A 16,840-nucleotide genomic window follows, 5' to 3' on the forward strand; every position below is an offset into this window, starting at 1 on the left:
AACCACTTTTTATCGCTTATTTAGGGGATCAATGTTGAAGCAAGGTGATCAAGGCTGAGAGTATAGTCCGATTTAAAAAAGAAAGTATTACAATTAAATGTTTTTTCCCAAACAATATGAACATTAAAATTGTTCAAATTGTTCATATAGGACAAGTTATACCTATTTTTAGGCCTTAACTCAAAAGACAAAACTATTTGTCTCCATCCAAACATTATATTTATAAAATCCCATAAAAGTGTAATTTTAAATTTATATTTAAGACGTATCAGGACAGGATTGTAAGTATACAACAAAGTTGAGCCAAGGCGGTTGGGGATAAGCTAGTTAACCTTGGGGCGTACCTCGCCAAGATGTATCAATCTGGCTGATTACATTTCGTGATGTATCGGTGTTAAGAGACGCCATCAAGGGAGGGCGAGAGCCCGGGGCTGTCTGTGATGACGAGATGTTACAATGAGGAGCCTACACACTTCTCCGGAGCCATCAATACCTGCAACTCGTTGTCAGGTTTAGGCTTTCATATAATAACTCGCGGTTTACTAAGTGACATAATTTTTGTTCCATTATAACTGTTATTGTTTTTATATCTCATGAGTTTTGATTTTTCAGCATGACATTTATTGAGTTTTATTCCTGTTTATAATTATTTCTAGTAGTAGAATTCAGTCCCAGGCATTGGCATGGATGTTATGCTTAACATGAGAATTGTCTCATGTTAAGCGAGATGCAATTATATCTGCTGGGGAATAGATTTTCATATGCTCCTGATATTATATATATTTCGTGATATTTACAGCTAACCGAAAGCATTGATTATTAAATAACCGTAAAGTTAACAATTTTCACAATAAACTTGAATTTTTAGCGAAGGTACTCCAAACGAGATAAGTTTCTGCACGTGATGGATCACTAGGTATTGATTGATCACGAGGTTTCTTAAACAGCGTGTAAAAAATCTTATTTCCCTTTATCATTACGAAGAAATACAATTAAGAAAGAAATACAAGGTTTGTTAGAAATATAACAATAATTTAGTTACTGGAACTACAAATGTTAAGATGCTAACATGAACACACAAAGTAATGCATTTAGGACAAAAGAGGATACAATTCTTGATCTATTGTTGTTCATGGGACGTTTTATTAATAATATTACACACACATTGTATCAGGACCAATTTAAAAATTTTTTTTAAAGCTTACTGATCCCGTTATATCCAACCATGGCTTACAGATTAGTAATACCATCTAATTATTACAAAGTAATACAAATTATCTAAGTATTACAAATTGGTAATATGTATTTCCATTATTTTACTCGAACACGTAGCATATGAGTTAGTAGAGTGATGCTTTTGACAGTCTACGTGAGCTACTGAATATACTGTAGTAGTAACGAATTGGTAAGAACCGTGATTTCAATCCCGTGACCATTCTTAGCCTAGTGATCCATCACGTGCAGAAACTTATCTCTTTGTAGTACCTTTGATAAAAAGATAAAGTGTATTGCGAAAATTGTCCGAAACTGTAACAATTGGAGCTTAAGGCGTTGGTTGTATGACATTTTTTGTTGGTTCAGAAATATTTTTTAGTATTATAAAACTAACTTCTAAGTGTGGAGTTAACTAATCTAAAGTCTTTTAAATCTTTAGAGCCGTTTCGCAGGAGGGCCGTAACTTAAGGTAAAGGACCATTGTCTTGAGATGCGGGTCTGGGGACTCCTTCCAGATTTACTGCAAATAGAACCCGGAACTTCTCCCTGTGAACCTGGGTAATACTAACTCGAGCCTGGGGTTAATCCGTCAGATGATTTGATTATAAGTGGAAACAGTTCTTTCATTGACTTTGTACAAGATTATCTGCAATTCATTCAATTTATCAAAAACTCTTTCAACCAAGTTTAGTACTTCTTTGAGTTGTTAGCGAATAACATAGGTCGTTTTTTTTAATGTTGTATATTATTGTGACAATGTGACGTACTGTATGTATAGTTCTCAGTTAATTACAAGAACAACTATTGAAATAAATCATAGTCGCAGGCGTAAGACTGAGTTTTCTCAAAAGTAAGTCTTAATGTAGTTTCCAACAATGGTTGTATCTTCGATTACAATCCTATTAATAATAAATAGAGTTAAAAATAATAGAAAAAGAGGGCTGAATTTTAAAATCTTTTAGAGATGTTAGCCATACATTGGAGGGGTTTAATATAAAAAAAAACTTAATTGTATTTTGTAAATAAATTATTTATATAATAGTATTGCCATTTTTATATTCCAGGGTTATATACATACAAGTCATAAGCTTAACATGTTGCCTAATTGAATTGTACCAATGCATTGGTACTGTTAATCGTTTTCAAAAATCTTATTCTGAGAATAAATTAAATGAGGGTATAAGAGGCTTAACACGCATTTAAAACTAACACCTACAAACCTAAGTGTGGCTAATAGTCTTTATTTTCTCATTATAGGCTATTTAGTGTCAACGAGATCTATAAATAATGTTTTGAATAGGTACATTGTACTCTAAATCTATTCTAATCGACGTTTTTGTTTTTCTTGTGACGGAGGAATAAAAATAATTCTCCACTTGCTTGGATTGACTAAGACACGTGCAAGAAGATTCGTACATTAAGATGAAGAATGACTCTTGTCACTTGAAGTGACTCGATAAAGCAATTAACCACACTCAACGACGTCGCTTATTTGTATATCAGGGGAGGGGTGGAGGGGTGGAGGGGTGGAGGGGTGGAGGGGGGATCACTCCCTTGCAACGTAGACACACGAACTTTTTTTTATTTATTTAATTTTCCTTTAAAACTATAATTACTTTAATTTAAATACAAAGCTTCAGTACGTTAAACAACAATTAACAATAAACTACATATTGAAAGTTATAGACATTTTTGGCAATGCATTGTGATTATTGCAGGGACTACGATGAGAGAGAAGAGTAAAGGTGCTGGTAGTATTCAGAGTAATGACAAGATGTTGGAGCAAGGCATCTCGTGTATTATTGTAAGGCTCTCTCGCGAAGCAATCTCGGCACAAAATATTTTCTCTGGATATATTTAGTTTAAAAAATGCAAAATAACGCAACTAGCTATGCAATACTTAAATTTAGGAAAACGATATTGATAAGAGCTAAAATACCTAATTTGAATCTAGTTTAGTTTAAATTTACTGAAAACAATACTATTAAAATACAACACAAATATGAAATGCAGAGCAAACAAACATCAAATATATTAAAATGATAGAATTGGTAGACATTTTAAATCAGGTTTGTATGTAAATTAGTCTTTCATCAATACGTCCATCCTAAGATTTTTTTTATGTGTGTAATAATAAACATGTTTTACTAAATATTTGTTGATAGTGAATATTTTTTTCTCATATTACGTTAAGGTTATGCTCACACATTCTAAAATTATGTTGAAATGTTAAAGGTTAAAATAAAAATTCCGTTTTAATTAATTAGTGATGACGTTTTAATATACTGTACTTATAAAAATACAATTTATGCTTCAGAATGGTTTAGACAAAATTATGAACTAATAAAGGCCCAAAGACCTTTAAATACAAATCTCACAGATATCTGTCCATAGAATGTGAGTAAGTGGGTGAACTTAACTGTGCATAAGCTATCCTGGATATGCTTCTATCCATCCTAGCACTCTGGTCTGAAGCATGGTGCAGTACCGAATGGCTATAGATCATAGGACTGTCATACAGGGCTGTGTGGGTATTTCGATTATGCAATTTATGTCACCAATTAATTCATACATATACTTCTGGCCATGTGTACAACAGTATTTCTTATACTCAAAACCAATTTAAAACATGCATGTGATATATGCAAACTATTTTTGAGATCCAACCTCGGAATATGAAATACAAACCTCCGACTAATGCAGACCTACCTGAAGACTACGAGATTAGCTCAATAACCTAGGCAGACAGCTTGGCAAGCAACAGATGCTTCTGACAGCGACTCCGTATTATAAAGGCTCCTTTGTTCCTAATATTAAATAATTTTCAACTTCAAAAGAACTGTCTGACTTCATTTCAAGAGATTTTAAATATTATTTTTCAATACTTAATTTGCTCATAAGCCGTAATCTATATGCCCCAAACGTTATTCCAAACATAATTCAACTATAGGATTTTAATACCATAAAACATTAAACTTATACTATTGTGCTATACTTCATTATTGAATCAGTTTTGAAATTATATTCATAGTAAATCCTAATATTTTCATTAATAGAGTGTATCCGAAATAAACTACAGCTAATATATCCTATAAGATTAGCAATTGCAAAACAATATTGATAAAGAAATCTAGCTAACATCTATTTGCGTTTAAAATTATTAAATTTAATCATTCGTCTGAAGCAGTTAGATAAATATGTGAAATATTTTAACGTTGACTCAATACGTTTTATAGTTATAATGTAAACTCAATGAGACTAATGGTTCACGCTTGTGTTGTCTTGATGTAATTAATTACACAGCTGACGACACCTGCGGGCTAGCGGCTAGAGGGAAGATTCAGTTCATCATGCACAAAGTTTCACCATAACAATAACTTAATCGGTCGAGCGATATTGTTGGTTTTTGTGCTCAGCTTCACCCTCGGTGTTTGCGGAACAGATTAATCAGAGTTGGGGGAAGGGATGTCTTGTGATAATAAAAACAGAAGGTTACAAAAGTTTGTCAAAAGTTCAGGCCAAGGTTCTAGCAGTAAGCTTAGAAGATTTTCACAATAAAAAATAAGTTTTAAATGTAGTATTCCTACAGCCACCCGACAAAGTTGGCTTCCTTGTACTGTTTATAGTACAGAAAGCTGCCAATTGCTGCATATTTATACTTTGTCGTACGGTTTATACTTTGCCGCACATCAGGATTCCAACGAAACAACACAAAACAGCGTGGTTCTATTATGCACGCAATCCGTGTACGCTTGGAAATAGGTTGGCAACACTTAAAGATAATAATACTATGAGCAGCTGATTGACTATTATAACTACGATTTAACCTGTCATTTCGTGTTTATAGTTTCGGTATTTCTGAACTTTCTGGACTTTTGTTTTAAACGTTTTTAAACATTCATACGATCTTAATAAACAAGAAAATACCTTTAAAGCATTTTTTAGGCGCGAAAACCACTTCAAATTACAAAAACATACCGAACTGTATTCTCAAGTCGCGGAGCACATTTATTGCCGAGGAAAAATAGCGGAGTGACACGGACCGGGTACTACTTTCTCTAGGGCACCTATTTGTTTTGCCAGCTGAACCTAAAAACGTGTTGTATAAAGTTTGAAAGACTAATTATTTTTCCTACAGTCACCCGACAAAGTTGGCTTCCTTGTACTGTTTATAGTACAGAAAGCTGCTAATTGCTGCATATTTATACTTTGCCGTACGGTTTATACTTTGCCGTACGGTTTATACTTTGCCGCACATCAGGATTCCAACGAAACAACACAAAACAGCGTGGTTCCATTATGCACGTAATCCGTGTACGCTTGGAAATAGGTTGGCAACACTTAAAGATAATTATACTATGAGCAGCTGATTGACTATTAAAACTACGATTTAACCTGTCATTTCGAGTTTATAGTTTCGGTATTTCTGAACTTTCTGGACTTTTCTTTTAAACGTTTTTAAAACCTTCCTACGATCTTAATAAACAAGAAAATACATTTTAGCCATTTTTTTTAGGCGCGGAAACCACTTCAAATTACAAAAACATACGGAACTATATTCTCAAAACGCGGAGCACATTTCTTGCCGAGGAAAAATAGCGGAGTGATATGGACCGCGGGTACTACTTTCTCTAGGGCACCAGCTGTGCCCTAGAGAAACAGGCAGGATTTTGTGTCAGGGTGTTGCCAGCTGAACCTAAAAACGTGTTGCATAGTGTTTGAAAGACTAATTATTTATATGCTTTATAGTGACTGTAGGAAAAATATAATGTGTAACACGAGTGCAAAAGGCCTTTGCTACACTCGAGATTATTCCGCACTCGCCTGTGGCTCGTGCATTGCTTTCGTGTGCAGCAAAGTGCCACTTTGCCCACTAGTTACTCAAATAACTATTTCAAACGGAAATGTGGAAATGAGGTTGGTGTTTTTAAAAACATAATACACCTATAAAAATTAAAACATGTTTCGGAGTTGTTTAGATTGTTTATTGTTAGTAAACAATAAACTTGAAAAAGTATTTGTTTTTAGACTATTTCGAATGTTGTGATGTTAGTTATTCGCCCTCTTTGGTGTTAAACCAATAAAATATAGTAATTTATCATGTATAAAAACTACGTTCTACTAACTGGCTAATTATTACCATACTCTAAAGTAGAAACTGCGTATATTGAATGCGGTATAATATGATAGAGCGGTCAAGTGATGATGGAAAAGAGATGTCGTCACTTGGACGTCAACAATCAGTTACTCTCGATGACGTCACTTGTTTGTCTTGAAGCTAAGAGACAGTTAAGTGGAGGAGTGAATGAGGTATGATATTTGCACTGGCTGATTGGAAGATGGTCATGATAGCCTATGTCCATTTTGCTTGTCTTTACGTGACATTTTAGTATAAAAATTCTTTGCCTAGGTGGTGAAAAAAACCTTGGGAGCTTTTACATTTCAATTTATTTTAGAAAAAATTCTATATGTTCTAAATTTTGTAAATAAAAACTAAAATAAACTGAACTTAACTGTTGTAATTACTTGGTATTTAAGTGGTGCATGCATTCATAAATCATTTGCCTCTTTATTGGGAATCATTGAAACTCTTGAAAAGTATTCTGATTTAGACGTTTTTACCCATTTAAGACTCTGAAACAAAAAGAATAACAAACTGCAGACCAGCGACTCAGAACACAAACACTAAAACCCCTCTCAAGACCGCGCCCGCCTTCATCTCCCCGTCAACCAAACAACTTTAACAGTCAAGTGCAGAAACTTTACTCCTTAAATGCTACAACAATAACTTGAAAATTCCGCTTAGGAGCCAAACTGATCTCATCAAATGATCAAGAGGTCATTTGGTGCTAGTCTAATGGGTTATAAGAGGTTTTAGTGATTTAAACACAATTTATTAAGTACTTAATTACTTTACTAAGTATTAAACCGTGTCATTTTATAATATTGAATAGTTTATCTTCAGTTCTAAAGATAATTTGAAAGTAAGGGAAAACAGGTTCAGAGTTCAGGCATAAGAGTATAGTTACATTGATCCCAATGTGAAATTAATCAAGATCAGATTCATTACTTCGTAGAATATAATGTTAAGCAGTACTTTTAGAGGAGAGTTAGAGCAAGCGATAGAGAGAGGGTGACGTTTGGCCTGAAGCATTCAGTGACGGAATGCTGGAGCGAGGCATCTTGTTTATTATTGTAAAGCCTTTTCATACTTTCCTGCTTCATTTGCTAAGTAAATATTTTAAATTTGTTTATAATTTCAGCTTTCCTTATTTTTATCTGTAACAAATTCAGTACATAAGTTTCAAAGACAATGTAGTGAATTACCTTTTCCAATAATTGTGAACAGTTTTGTTAATGTTTTTTCGACATACAGTGAGAAAAAGGCAATTTTAAACATGAGTTGTGGGGCTGAAGTAGCTTTTTCTTCATTTAAGCAATAAAAGTAAGCTATAATCGAGGACATCACTGCAAATTTGTATAGTAGTTACAACCATCCGCTGATTTAGCCGAAAAATACTTCCGATTGTAGCATGTGTTATCTTGTCGTTATAAACTCTAGTGTATGTTATCATCGTGTTATGTTGGAATGGTTTCAGCAATAAAAAATAAACTTATTTCATGGTGAAGTAATAGATATTGCAACAAGTAACGGCAAAAGCTGTTTGTACGAATTAGCTAAAACAAAAAGGTACCATTTTGGGAGCTAATTTATACAAAATAATGTACACAATTTACTTTTTTGAAATATTTTTCTTTAAGAATGGTTCAGTAAAACGAAAAATATTGTTTATCTCACGGACGAAAAGGTTCTCCTCCACCCTCACATATTGTTAAACTTGACCTCAAGCTCGAATTAGAAAAAAAACTTCTATAGTAGATATATTATAAAAAGAAAGATAACTCATGGTAGAGTCAGTTGGTTATATGGGGATATCCCAGTCTGGAAGGCATTACTAGAACGAGAGTAGGAACCGTAACTTAAGGTAAAGGACCATTGTCTTGAGATGCGGGTCGAGGGACAGCTTTCAGATTTACTGCAAATAGAACACCAAACTTCCCCCTGTGAACCTGTGTTAGAGGAAGGCTAAAGATATCGTGTTTGATGTAACTTAATGTACAACAAATGAAAGTAAAACCTATGTATTGTTATGGTGTAAAAGCAAGGGCTTACAATTAAGGCATGTTGCCTCTGATGTTTCTTGTACAGTATTGTGATGTATGCCCCATGTGATGTTGTGGGACAAGGGAGCCCCAGGCTCCTTGTAATGACAGTGTGTTGCCTCTGATGTTTCTTGTACAGTATTGTGATGTATGCCTCATGTGATGTTGTGGGACAAGGGAGCCCCAGGCTCCTTGTAATGACAAGTGTGTTGCCTCTGATGTTTCTTGTACAGTATTGTGATGTATGCCCCATGTGATGTTATGGGACAAGGGAGCCCCAGGCTCCTTGTAATGACAGTGTGTTGCCTCTGATGTTTCTTGTACAGTATTGTGATGTATGCCCCATTTGATGCTGTGGGACAAGGGAGCCCCAGGCTCCTTGTAATGACAGTGTGTTGCCTCTGATGTTTCTTGTACAGTATTGTGATGTATGCCTCATGTGATTTTGTGGGACAAGGGAGCCCCAGGCTCCTTGTAATGACAGTGTGTTGCCTCTGATGTTTCTTGTACAGTATTGTGATGTATGCCCCATGTGATGTTATGGGACAAGGGAGCCCCAGGCTCCTTGTAATGACAGTGTGTTGCCTCTGATGTTTCTTGTACAGTATTGTGATGTATGCCCCATTTGATGCTGTGGGACAAGGGAGCCCCAGGCTCCTTGTAATGACAGTGTGTTGCCTCTGATGTTTCTTGTACAGTATTGTGATGTATGCCTCATGTGATTTTGTGGGACAAGGGAGCCCCAGGCTCCTTGTAATGACAGTGTGTTGCCTCTGATGTTTCTTGTACAGTATTGTGATGTATGCCCCATGTGATGTTATGGGACAAGGGAGCCCCAGGCTCCTTGTAATGACAGTGTGTTGCCTCTGATGTTTCTTGTACAGTATTGTGATGTATGCCCCATGTGATGTTATGGGACAAGGGAGCCCCAGGCTCCTTGTAATGACAGTGTGTTGCCTCTGATGTTTTTTGTACAGTATTGTGATGTATGCCTCATGTGATGTTGTGGGACAAGGGAGCCCCAGGCTCCTTGTAATGACAGTGTGTTGCCGGTGATGTATCTTGTACAGTATTGTGATGTATGCCTCATGTGATGTTGTGGGACAAGGGAGCCCCAGGCTCCTTGTAATGACAGTGTGTTGCCGGTGATGTATCTTGTACAGTATTGTGATGTATGCCCCATGTGATGTTGTGGGACAAGGGAGCCCCAGGCTCCTTGTAGTGACAGTGTGTTGCCGGTGAAATGCCTTGTACTCCAAAGTCTACTCTATGTTAAAAATCCTACCTTTAATGCTAAACACACTTAGTATTAAGCTTTTGTTTTAGCTATGTACTAAGAAAGATATGTAATTTAAATCATTGTTTTGTTTACATATACTGTTTAAAAGGTATCTTAGGATGTCAATATATTCCTACTCCTACTATACCTTGTCTTTACAAAAATTATCTTATGCTTTAAAATAATAAAGATGGTTAATAAACATTGTAAGAAAATTTAAAACGTACATTTTTTTGTGTGCTAGCCATACATTATAAAGTAAAACTTTAAGGGAATTGTATTTTAGAATGGAAGAGCCAGAGATTGATGTTGATAGTTAGTATCGAGCAGACAGAACACAATTGGCATCAGTGTCGTCAGTGACAGCAGCTGGTGCGCTGTAGACATCTGGATGGATTTACACAGACACTGACAGATTTACAGCGTCCAAGACCACCTCAAGCGAATGTGTCTTATATATCTGGCGTGTAAGCGGCATGTCTATTATTCACTGTGAATTACATGAAATTTCAATTATAATACTTTTCTAAATGTTGGGTTAAATTTGGTAGTATTCACGATAAATGAAATGTACTTTAATCAAACCAACTCAAAATTTCTTTGGGTAAAAAATGTGGTGGATTTTGATTAAATCTACCATAAACAAAAAAAAGTAATTTAGACAGTTACTTGTTTATTGCGAAGATTTAAGTCAAAACAAGACATTTAACTTATTTCAGAATGTATTTAAGGTATAGGTGGATTATGTAATACAAATACTGCATGAATGATGTTTAACTAAATAGTTTACACAACACAACACCGTAGACATGTTTACGTACATAAGGATGTAAAAGGATAAGGTGTTGAATGTTGGATGTAGTCAGCTATATATAAACACAGTTGGGTAATTGAGTGGTTTAAAATGAGCAATAACAAAGTGCTGAAAAATATTTATTAAAGTACTTTAGGAAATAAAACGATCAGTTAAAAAAGTCGTTATTGCCAAAGAACGATAAATTCACTATAGCTAATACAATTTATTACGAAAACTTATTTATGAAGGTGTTGATACAATCGCAATACTTATTCAAGAACTGTTAGGGTTCAATTCGTTTGTCATTGCAGTCATTAGCTTTGCCATTCTAAGTGACAGAGAACACGAAACTAAGTTCAAAGAGTCGAGGAGATTAATGGGGTTCTCAGACAGTACAACTTCCATTCATTACAATTTACAAATCTTAAACATGTAGAAGGAAAACCACATTACCATAGTTGTATGATATTGTTTATTAGTATTGAAATTGATTGATATTGTAAAATTGAATGAGTCTACGATAGAAACAAACAAGAAACAAATTAATTCACAATTAAAAATTGCATTGGTTGTAGTTGATATATTGTCTGAAACTAGTCATGAATGGTGATCACGATGTAACTAAGTTGATAAACACTCGTCATTTACCGATAGTTACTTTTTTCTTTGGCTATTTATTGATTTAGAGGAAGCCATAGTACATAGATGGAACGTATACAACGATATTTACGATGGAAATCTATGCACTTCTTGTAAAGAATGTTCAACGTAATACAAAAGAAAAGTTATTATTGACTACACTCCCAAGGAAACTTCATCCTTACAAATTGTTTACGAGTAACAGAATTTCACCTTGTGAACCAACATTTGCTTTTGGCGTGTTGTATTATAAACCTGCCAACTTTACTGATGCACCCAAACCTCTTAATACAATTTAGGTACCGTACCTCATTTCAGTAGCTTAAAGGGGCTCCTTCGTGATTATAATAAAAAAAATAGTTCCTACAGCATTATTGAGCACAACAGCATTACGACTATCGATTCAAATATGATTGTCAAAAATATGAATGTGAATTACAACCTTCTTTTAATAAACATGGATTGGTAACGTAATGAACCTAAAAGAAATGTAATGTTAGTGTGCAATAAATAGGTCTTTTAAAATTTAGTTTTTAAAGCAAAAGACTGTCACAACATTTAGATTACAATTTGTTATGTTGAAATTAAGGCCTTCCAAAAACTCTGGCTGAAAAAATACAAATGTTTATGACTCATTGGACCATGTAATAAATTATAAATAAAAAACCAAAATTACAGAATACTTTTTAATGACTTGCCAAAGAAATTGTGTTTTAAATGTCATTGCCAACGCGCTTCCTTTACACAGACTCTTGTATAATCGTACAACACATGAGGAAAGTTACACATACATTAAATAATTGTTTCAATTACAATTTATACTTGACACATTACAAGTAATCGCTACAATCCCCAACCCTCCTCCCACAGCCCTTGGTAGCGTGTTAAACGGATACTAACCTATTACCCGCCCTTTCTTTGTTCCCAGCTCATTAGACAGAACTAATCTTTGTCTCTTAACTGATTATTTTATGCAATTATAAGTAAATAGCTCACTTAACAACTGGAACTTGATCAGGAAACAAACAGGTCCTAATTAATCTCGGTAATCATAATGTATTGCAGAAAATTCACAGGAGTAAGTACAGCTATTTATTGTATTGATTGGTCAAGCATGCAAATAGGTTTGAGTTATTTAAATTATTTATCAATAATTAAGTAGGATTTTTCTGTTAAAGAATGAAAGAATCTCATCGTACGTCACAAACTGTAATTTTAATTTTAAAGCTCATTGTTTTAGAAATCACAATTCATGGACCTTGGTGTAGTGTAGATTTATTAAATTAGTTCTTTGTGATTAACTATATGATTAACTTAAAAAAAGTACGCAATAATAAGTATGATTTATTTATTCTAAAAGCCCTACACATAAACTTTAACTCGTATGTATTCGCTAACTACAGCAAGGGGCTGAATTAAAGGAACGTTGTGATTCTCATATGATTATCATATAAATTACACGCGTTTTATTAATTACAAGTAAACTCAGGCTTAACATTTTGCTCATGTTACACAGTTTTTAACTGTATATGTTATTGACTTATACAGACTTGTAACAACATAACACAGGGAACAATTGTACACAAATCATATCAAAACCAGGTTCAATTCTACAGTAAATACCTAATGGTGACTTTTTATTTCATATATCTAAAGGCATACATAAATGTTTAAAAGTTTAAAACATTTCAACTCCAGACAAGTAAATATGGTACTTTTTGTAGCTAATCTTCGTATAAAAAGTTGCATTATAAGTGGGGAGAAAGTAACGATTTATTTAGTGTGATTTCTGGATCAACAATAAAATAGAATGTAAGAGAACAAATTAGTTTTGTTAAGAAACAATCACTGCCTTTAGTGACGTAGAACACGAACTCTCAATTTGGGAAGTTGGAAGTGACAAACAATTAATGAGGCTTTCCGGCAATGATTACTTCCATCTACTCGTCTTGAAACCATCGTTCCACTGAAAACACTGAAGATATTAGGTACTATTAACACAAACAAAACTTGTTAAAATTGGTAGTGTTGGTTAATATTAGGTAAATTATACCAAACTTATTCCAGCGTAATACCTAATATTAAATCACATGATATTAAACAAAATTGTGTACAAACATGGGAAGCAAATATCACAAATATTTACGTTTACTTACTAAATTAATTCAAAAATAAAATTAGCCAAATATCATAAGTGTTGTATTACGTCCTATTTCGTTAAAAAAGACTTAATAATGAGTCAGCTTAAAAAACACACATTCATTGATAAGGTACAAAGTATTTTAGTTTGTCAATATCCATTGAGGCTTTACAAAGGTAGGATTAAAAGCACCTACTACAACTTTTACAAATTGGTTACTGTAGTTGAAGGTTTTATTGTTACGTGTATGTCGTAAGTTAAATTTTAACAATCTAAAACTATTTGATGGGTTCATAGTAGTTTGACTAATTTTAAAGTCACAAAAATCAAGATAGCCTAATTAAATATAAAAATACCCCCGCCGCAGCAAACCTGCCGACTAAGCGAATTTCCATTTGTCTGAATTGTTAAATATATTTTAATAACATTAGGTTTAACGAGTACCTAGGTTTGCTGCTACAAGGAAACTAATAAAGTGTGTTTTTGAGTAAAATATTGATAGCTTAGTACAAAATAAATAAATTTGCCAAGTTTGATCAAAATATATCCATAAACAAGCAAACTACAACATTTGACAATATTCTCCATAAGAATAACATGGGAATTTTAAATTTACAATTTTTTTAATTTTCTCCGTTACTAATAATTGAACAAAAATACTTTTATATACTAAATTATTTGTTTTTTTAAGCTCTTTAAAAAGGTCTAAAGAGAAATCGGGAAATTTTGTGTTTTGAGGGTCAAAAGTGAGAAAAACCAATTTTTACCCCATAAAACCCCCCAAAAAGCCCCATTCCCATGGTCCGATCGTGCTGGTTCGCGAACTCATTCAAGTTTATCCCGCTTTACACCTTTAAACCAAATTTCATCAAAATCGGACAAAAATTACTCAAGTTATCGCGTTCACGGACGTATATATATATATATATATATATATAAGTCTATATATATATATATATATATATATACATATATAAAAATTTGAACGAATGGTGTTTTTGGCCTCTGGGGACATCAAAATGAAAAAGTAAATCGGTCCAGGGTCTAGGTCTTACCGTGCCACCTACGGTAATAGCTACTTCCCTATAGGGAGATTCGCTAATAGTAAAAAATCAAGTTCTACACAATTCGAGTTAATTCACTAAAGCCATCTCATGAAACTGGAATATTAAGTACCATCAGGTTTGGCCGAGAAAATCCAAACTGTATTTGAACATTATTTTTGATAAGAGTAGGATATTGAATATGGGTTTGTAATATAATATGGGAGCTTGACAAAACACTAACTTGTGAAACGAAGAGAGATTTTGAGTACAATATCCCATGGTTTGCCGAACTATTTTTTAAGTAAAACAATTTAAACCCCTACACCTGTTAAATTATCTTGTCAGCCTTGCAATTTAGCTGTATTGAGTGTTAAAATAAAAAATGTGTTAGTATAAAGTGAAATATGTTCAAAATCCAATAAAATACAAAAATTAAAATTGGAGCTTATCATGGTAGTTTAAGTTCGCTAATCATTTCAACCCTTATCTCATAGTGTGTGATATATGTGTTATTTGAGGAAAACATTGGTTTGATAAAATGTTGTAGTTGTACTATTGTTCCTCATGTTTGCAGGTAAAATATTTGGCATAACGAGGCATAACATTCGTAAAAGGTCAAGCTAACTAAGTTGAACATGTTTCCCAAATGGTTTGGCACAAGCTTAAAAAAAAAATAAAAATAAAAAAAATAAAAAAAAAAAAACTTAAATGATCGGTAGTATTTGACTATTTCCAATCAGACTTAATCTGATAAAAAATATAAAACTTTTCAATTTGAGAAATAATGTAAAATCCAGACCCGTTATTATGTATGAACTTTATGTAAAACACTTACATCTACAACAAAACAATACAATCTCGAAGAACAAGTCACGCAAATATTTCAACGAATCCAACAAAGAACACCTTAGGATTAGCATCGTGTCGTGTGGGTAGCTGAGCTCGGAGCAAGGGTGAACATTAGTGTATCACGCGACCACGCGAGTCAGCTGCACTCTGGTGCTGATTGTTGCAATTACACAACAGGACACCCGCACTGGAAACGTGAATACATACCTGGGTAACAAATGGTCATTTCATAATTTCTTGTATTAGAGGGCAATTGAAATGTTTTCTGATCACGACACTTGGAAACTATTTTAGTTGACCGCATATGAAGACTGGAATATAAGTAAAGAACTTAGCTGCACTCTATCACTGATTGTTTTTTACGCTACAAGAGGCCTACAAAGGAATCATTGAAATGAATAGGTACTGGAATGGTTTTGGTAAAAATTATTGTATCAAAGAACAGTTAAAACTTTGTCAGGCCAAGTTACTAATAAAATAAACTATTTTGTTAGTCTGGAAGAAAGAAAAGAGAAGAACCTCACTGAGCCCTGGTGATTATTGGTATAATAACAAGATAATACACCCACACTGGAATAGCTTAAATACATTCAGGGGCTAATCTATAGTTATTTGTGCAACTAGTGAGCAAAGTGAGCAATTGCCTCACTCGAGAGAAATCCTTAGGCGAGTGAGGAATGGTTTCTCGAGTGAGGCGATTGCACTTTGCACTCGAGTTGCACATTATATCTTTCCTACAGTTACCATAAAACAAATAAATTGGTAAAGAAACGTGCCTTCACGTTGCAAATCTGGAGTGAGACAAAGTAATTAGAGTCATAGTCATAGTCATAGTCAAGAATCTTTATTCATAGTATACATAGTTGTACATGAATAGTGTCAAATAAGTTAAAACTAATGCTTAAAACTATGATATCGCCATTTTCAATTCGTCTAACGAGTACAAGGACAGGTCCATTAAATATTCCTTGAGACGTTTTTTAAAAATGTTGGGTTTTTGTTCTGTTTTAATTTTCAAAGGAATAAATTTTAAAAATTCATGTCCTGCATTGACAGTCTTTTTTTTAAGAGCTCTAATTTGTGTTTTCCAATTACAAAATTATTTTTGTTACGTGTATTGTAGTTATGATTATTTTCTTTAATTGGTGGAATAAAATTTTTGTTTTTGACAAACATAATACATTCAAGAACATACAAACCATAAACAGTGAGGATCCTTAGACGTTTAAATTGTTCTTTTGCAGAATCATCTTTGTTCATTTTTAACATAGCTCTGATTGATTGCTTCTGTATTGTCAAAATTTGGTCTAGATTCGAATTTGAGGTGGCTCCATATACACATATGCCATAAGATATATGGGATTGAATATGGGAAAAATAGATCATTTTTAAAACATCAACACTGCATAGTTTTGACATTTTTCTAATCGCACAAAGACCAGAATTTATTTTATTGATAACAAGTTTACAATGTTTGTCCCAAGACAAGTTGCTGTCCAATGTTAGGCCAAGGAACCTTACGGCTTCTGTTATTTCAATTGGTTGGTTATTTACTTCAATATTAGGATTGGAATTGTTTTTGTTTTGTTTTGTTTTGAATGTGACACATTTGGTTTTACTTTCATTTAATTTTAAATTGTGATAATTAAAAAAATCCTCAATACAAGCTATTTCTATTGTGGATAGCAACTCAACATCTTCTGCAGTTTTCC

At 33.7% G+C, this 16,840-nt stretch overlaps 1 protein-coding gene across 1 annotated transcript in view; it reads left to right on the plus strand.

The window, feature by feature from the left end:
- The first annotated feature begins 2,941 nt into the window (after positions 1 to 2,941).
- LOC128995815 (GATA zinc finger domain-containing protein 14-like) overlaps positions 2,942 to 16,840 on the plus strand; it is a 66,759-nt gene continuing 52,860 nt past the window's right edge. The window contains exon 1 of the mRNA XM_054420833.1: positions 2,942 to 3,019. Within this exon, the coding sequence (XP_054276808.1) occupies positions 2,942 to 3,019 (78 nt within the window). The remainder of the gene's footprint in view (positions 3,020 to 16,840) is intronic.

This window comes from Macrosteles quadrilineatus, unplaced genomic scaffold (genome assembly GCF_028750875.1).
Source record: "Macrosteles quadrilineatus isolate MER2022 unplaced genomic scaffold, UCM_ALF_1.0 Scaffold_5__1_contigs__length_97177068, whole genome shotgun sequence".
Lineage (NCBI taxonomy): Eukaryota > Metazoa > Arthropoda > Insecta > Hemiptera > Cicadellidae > Macrosteles > Macrosteles quadrilineatus.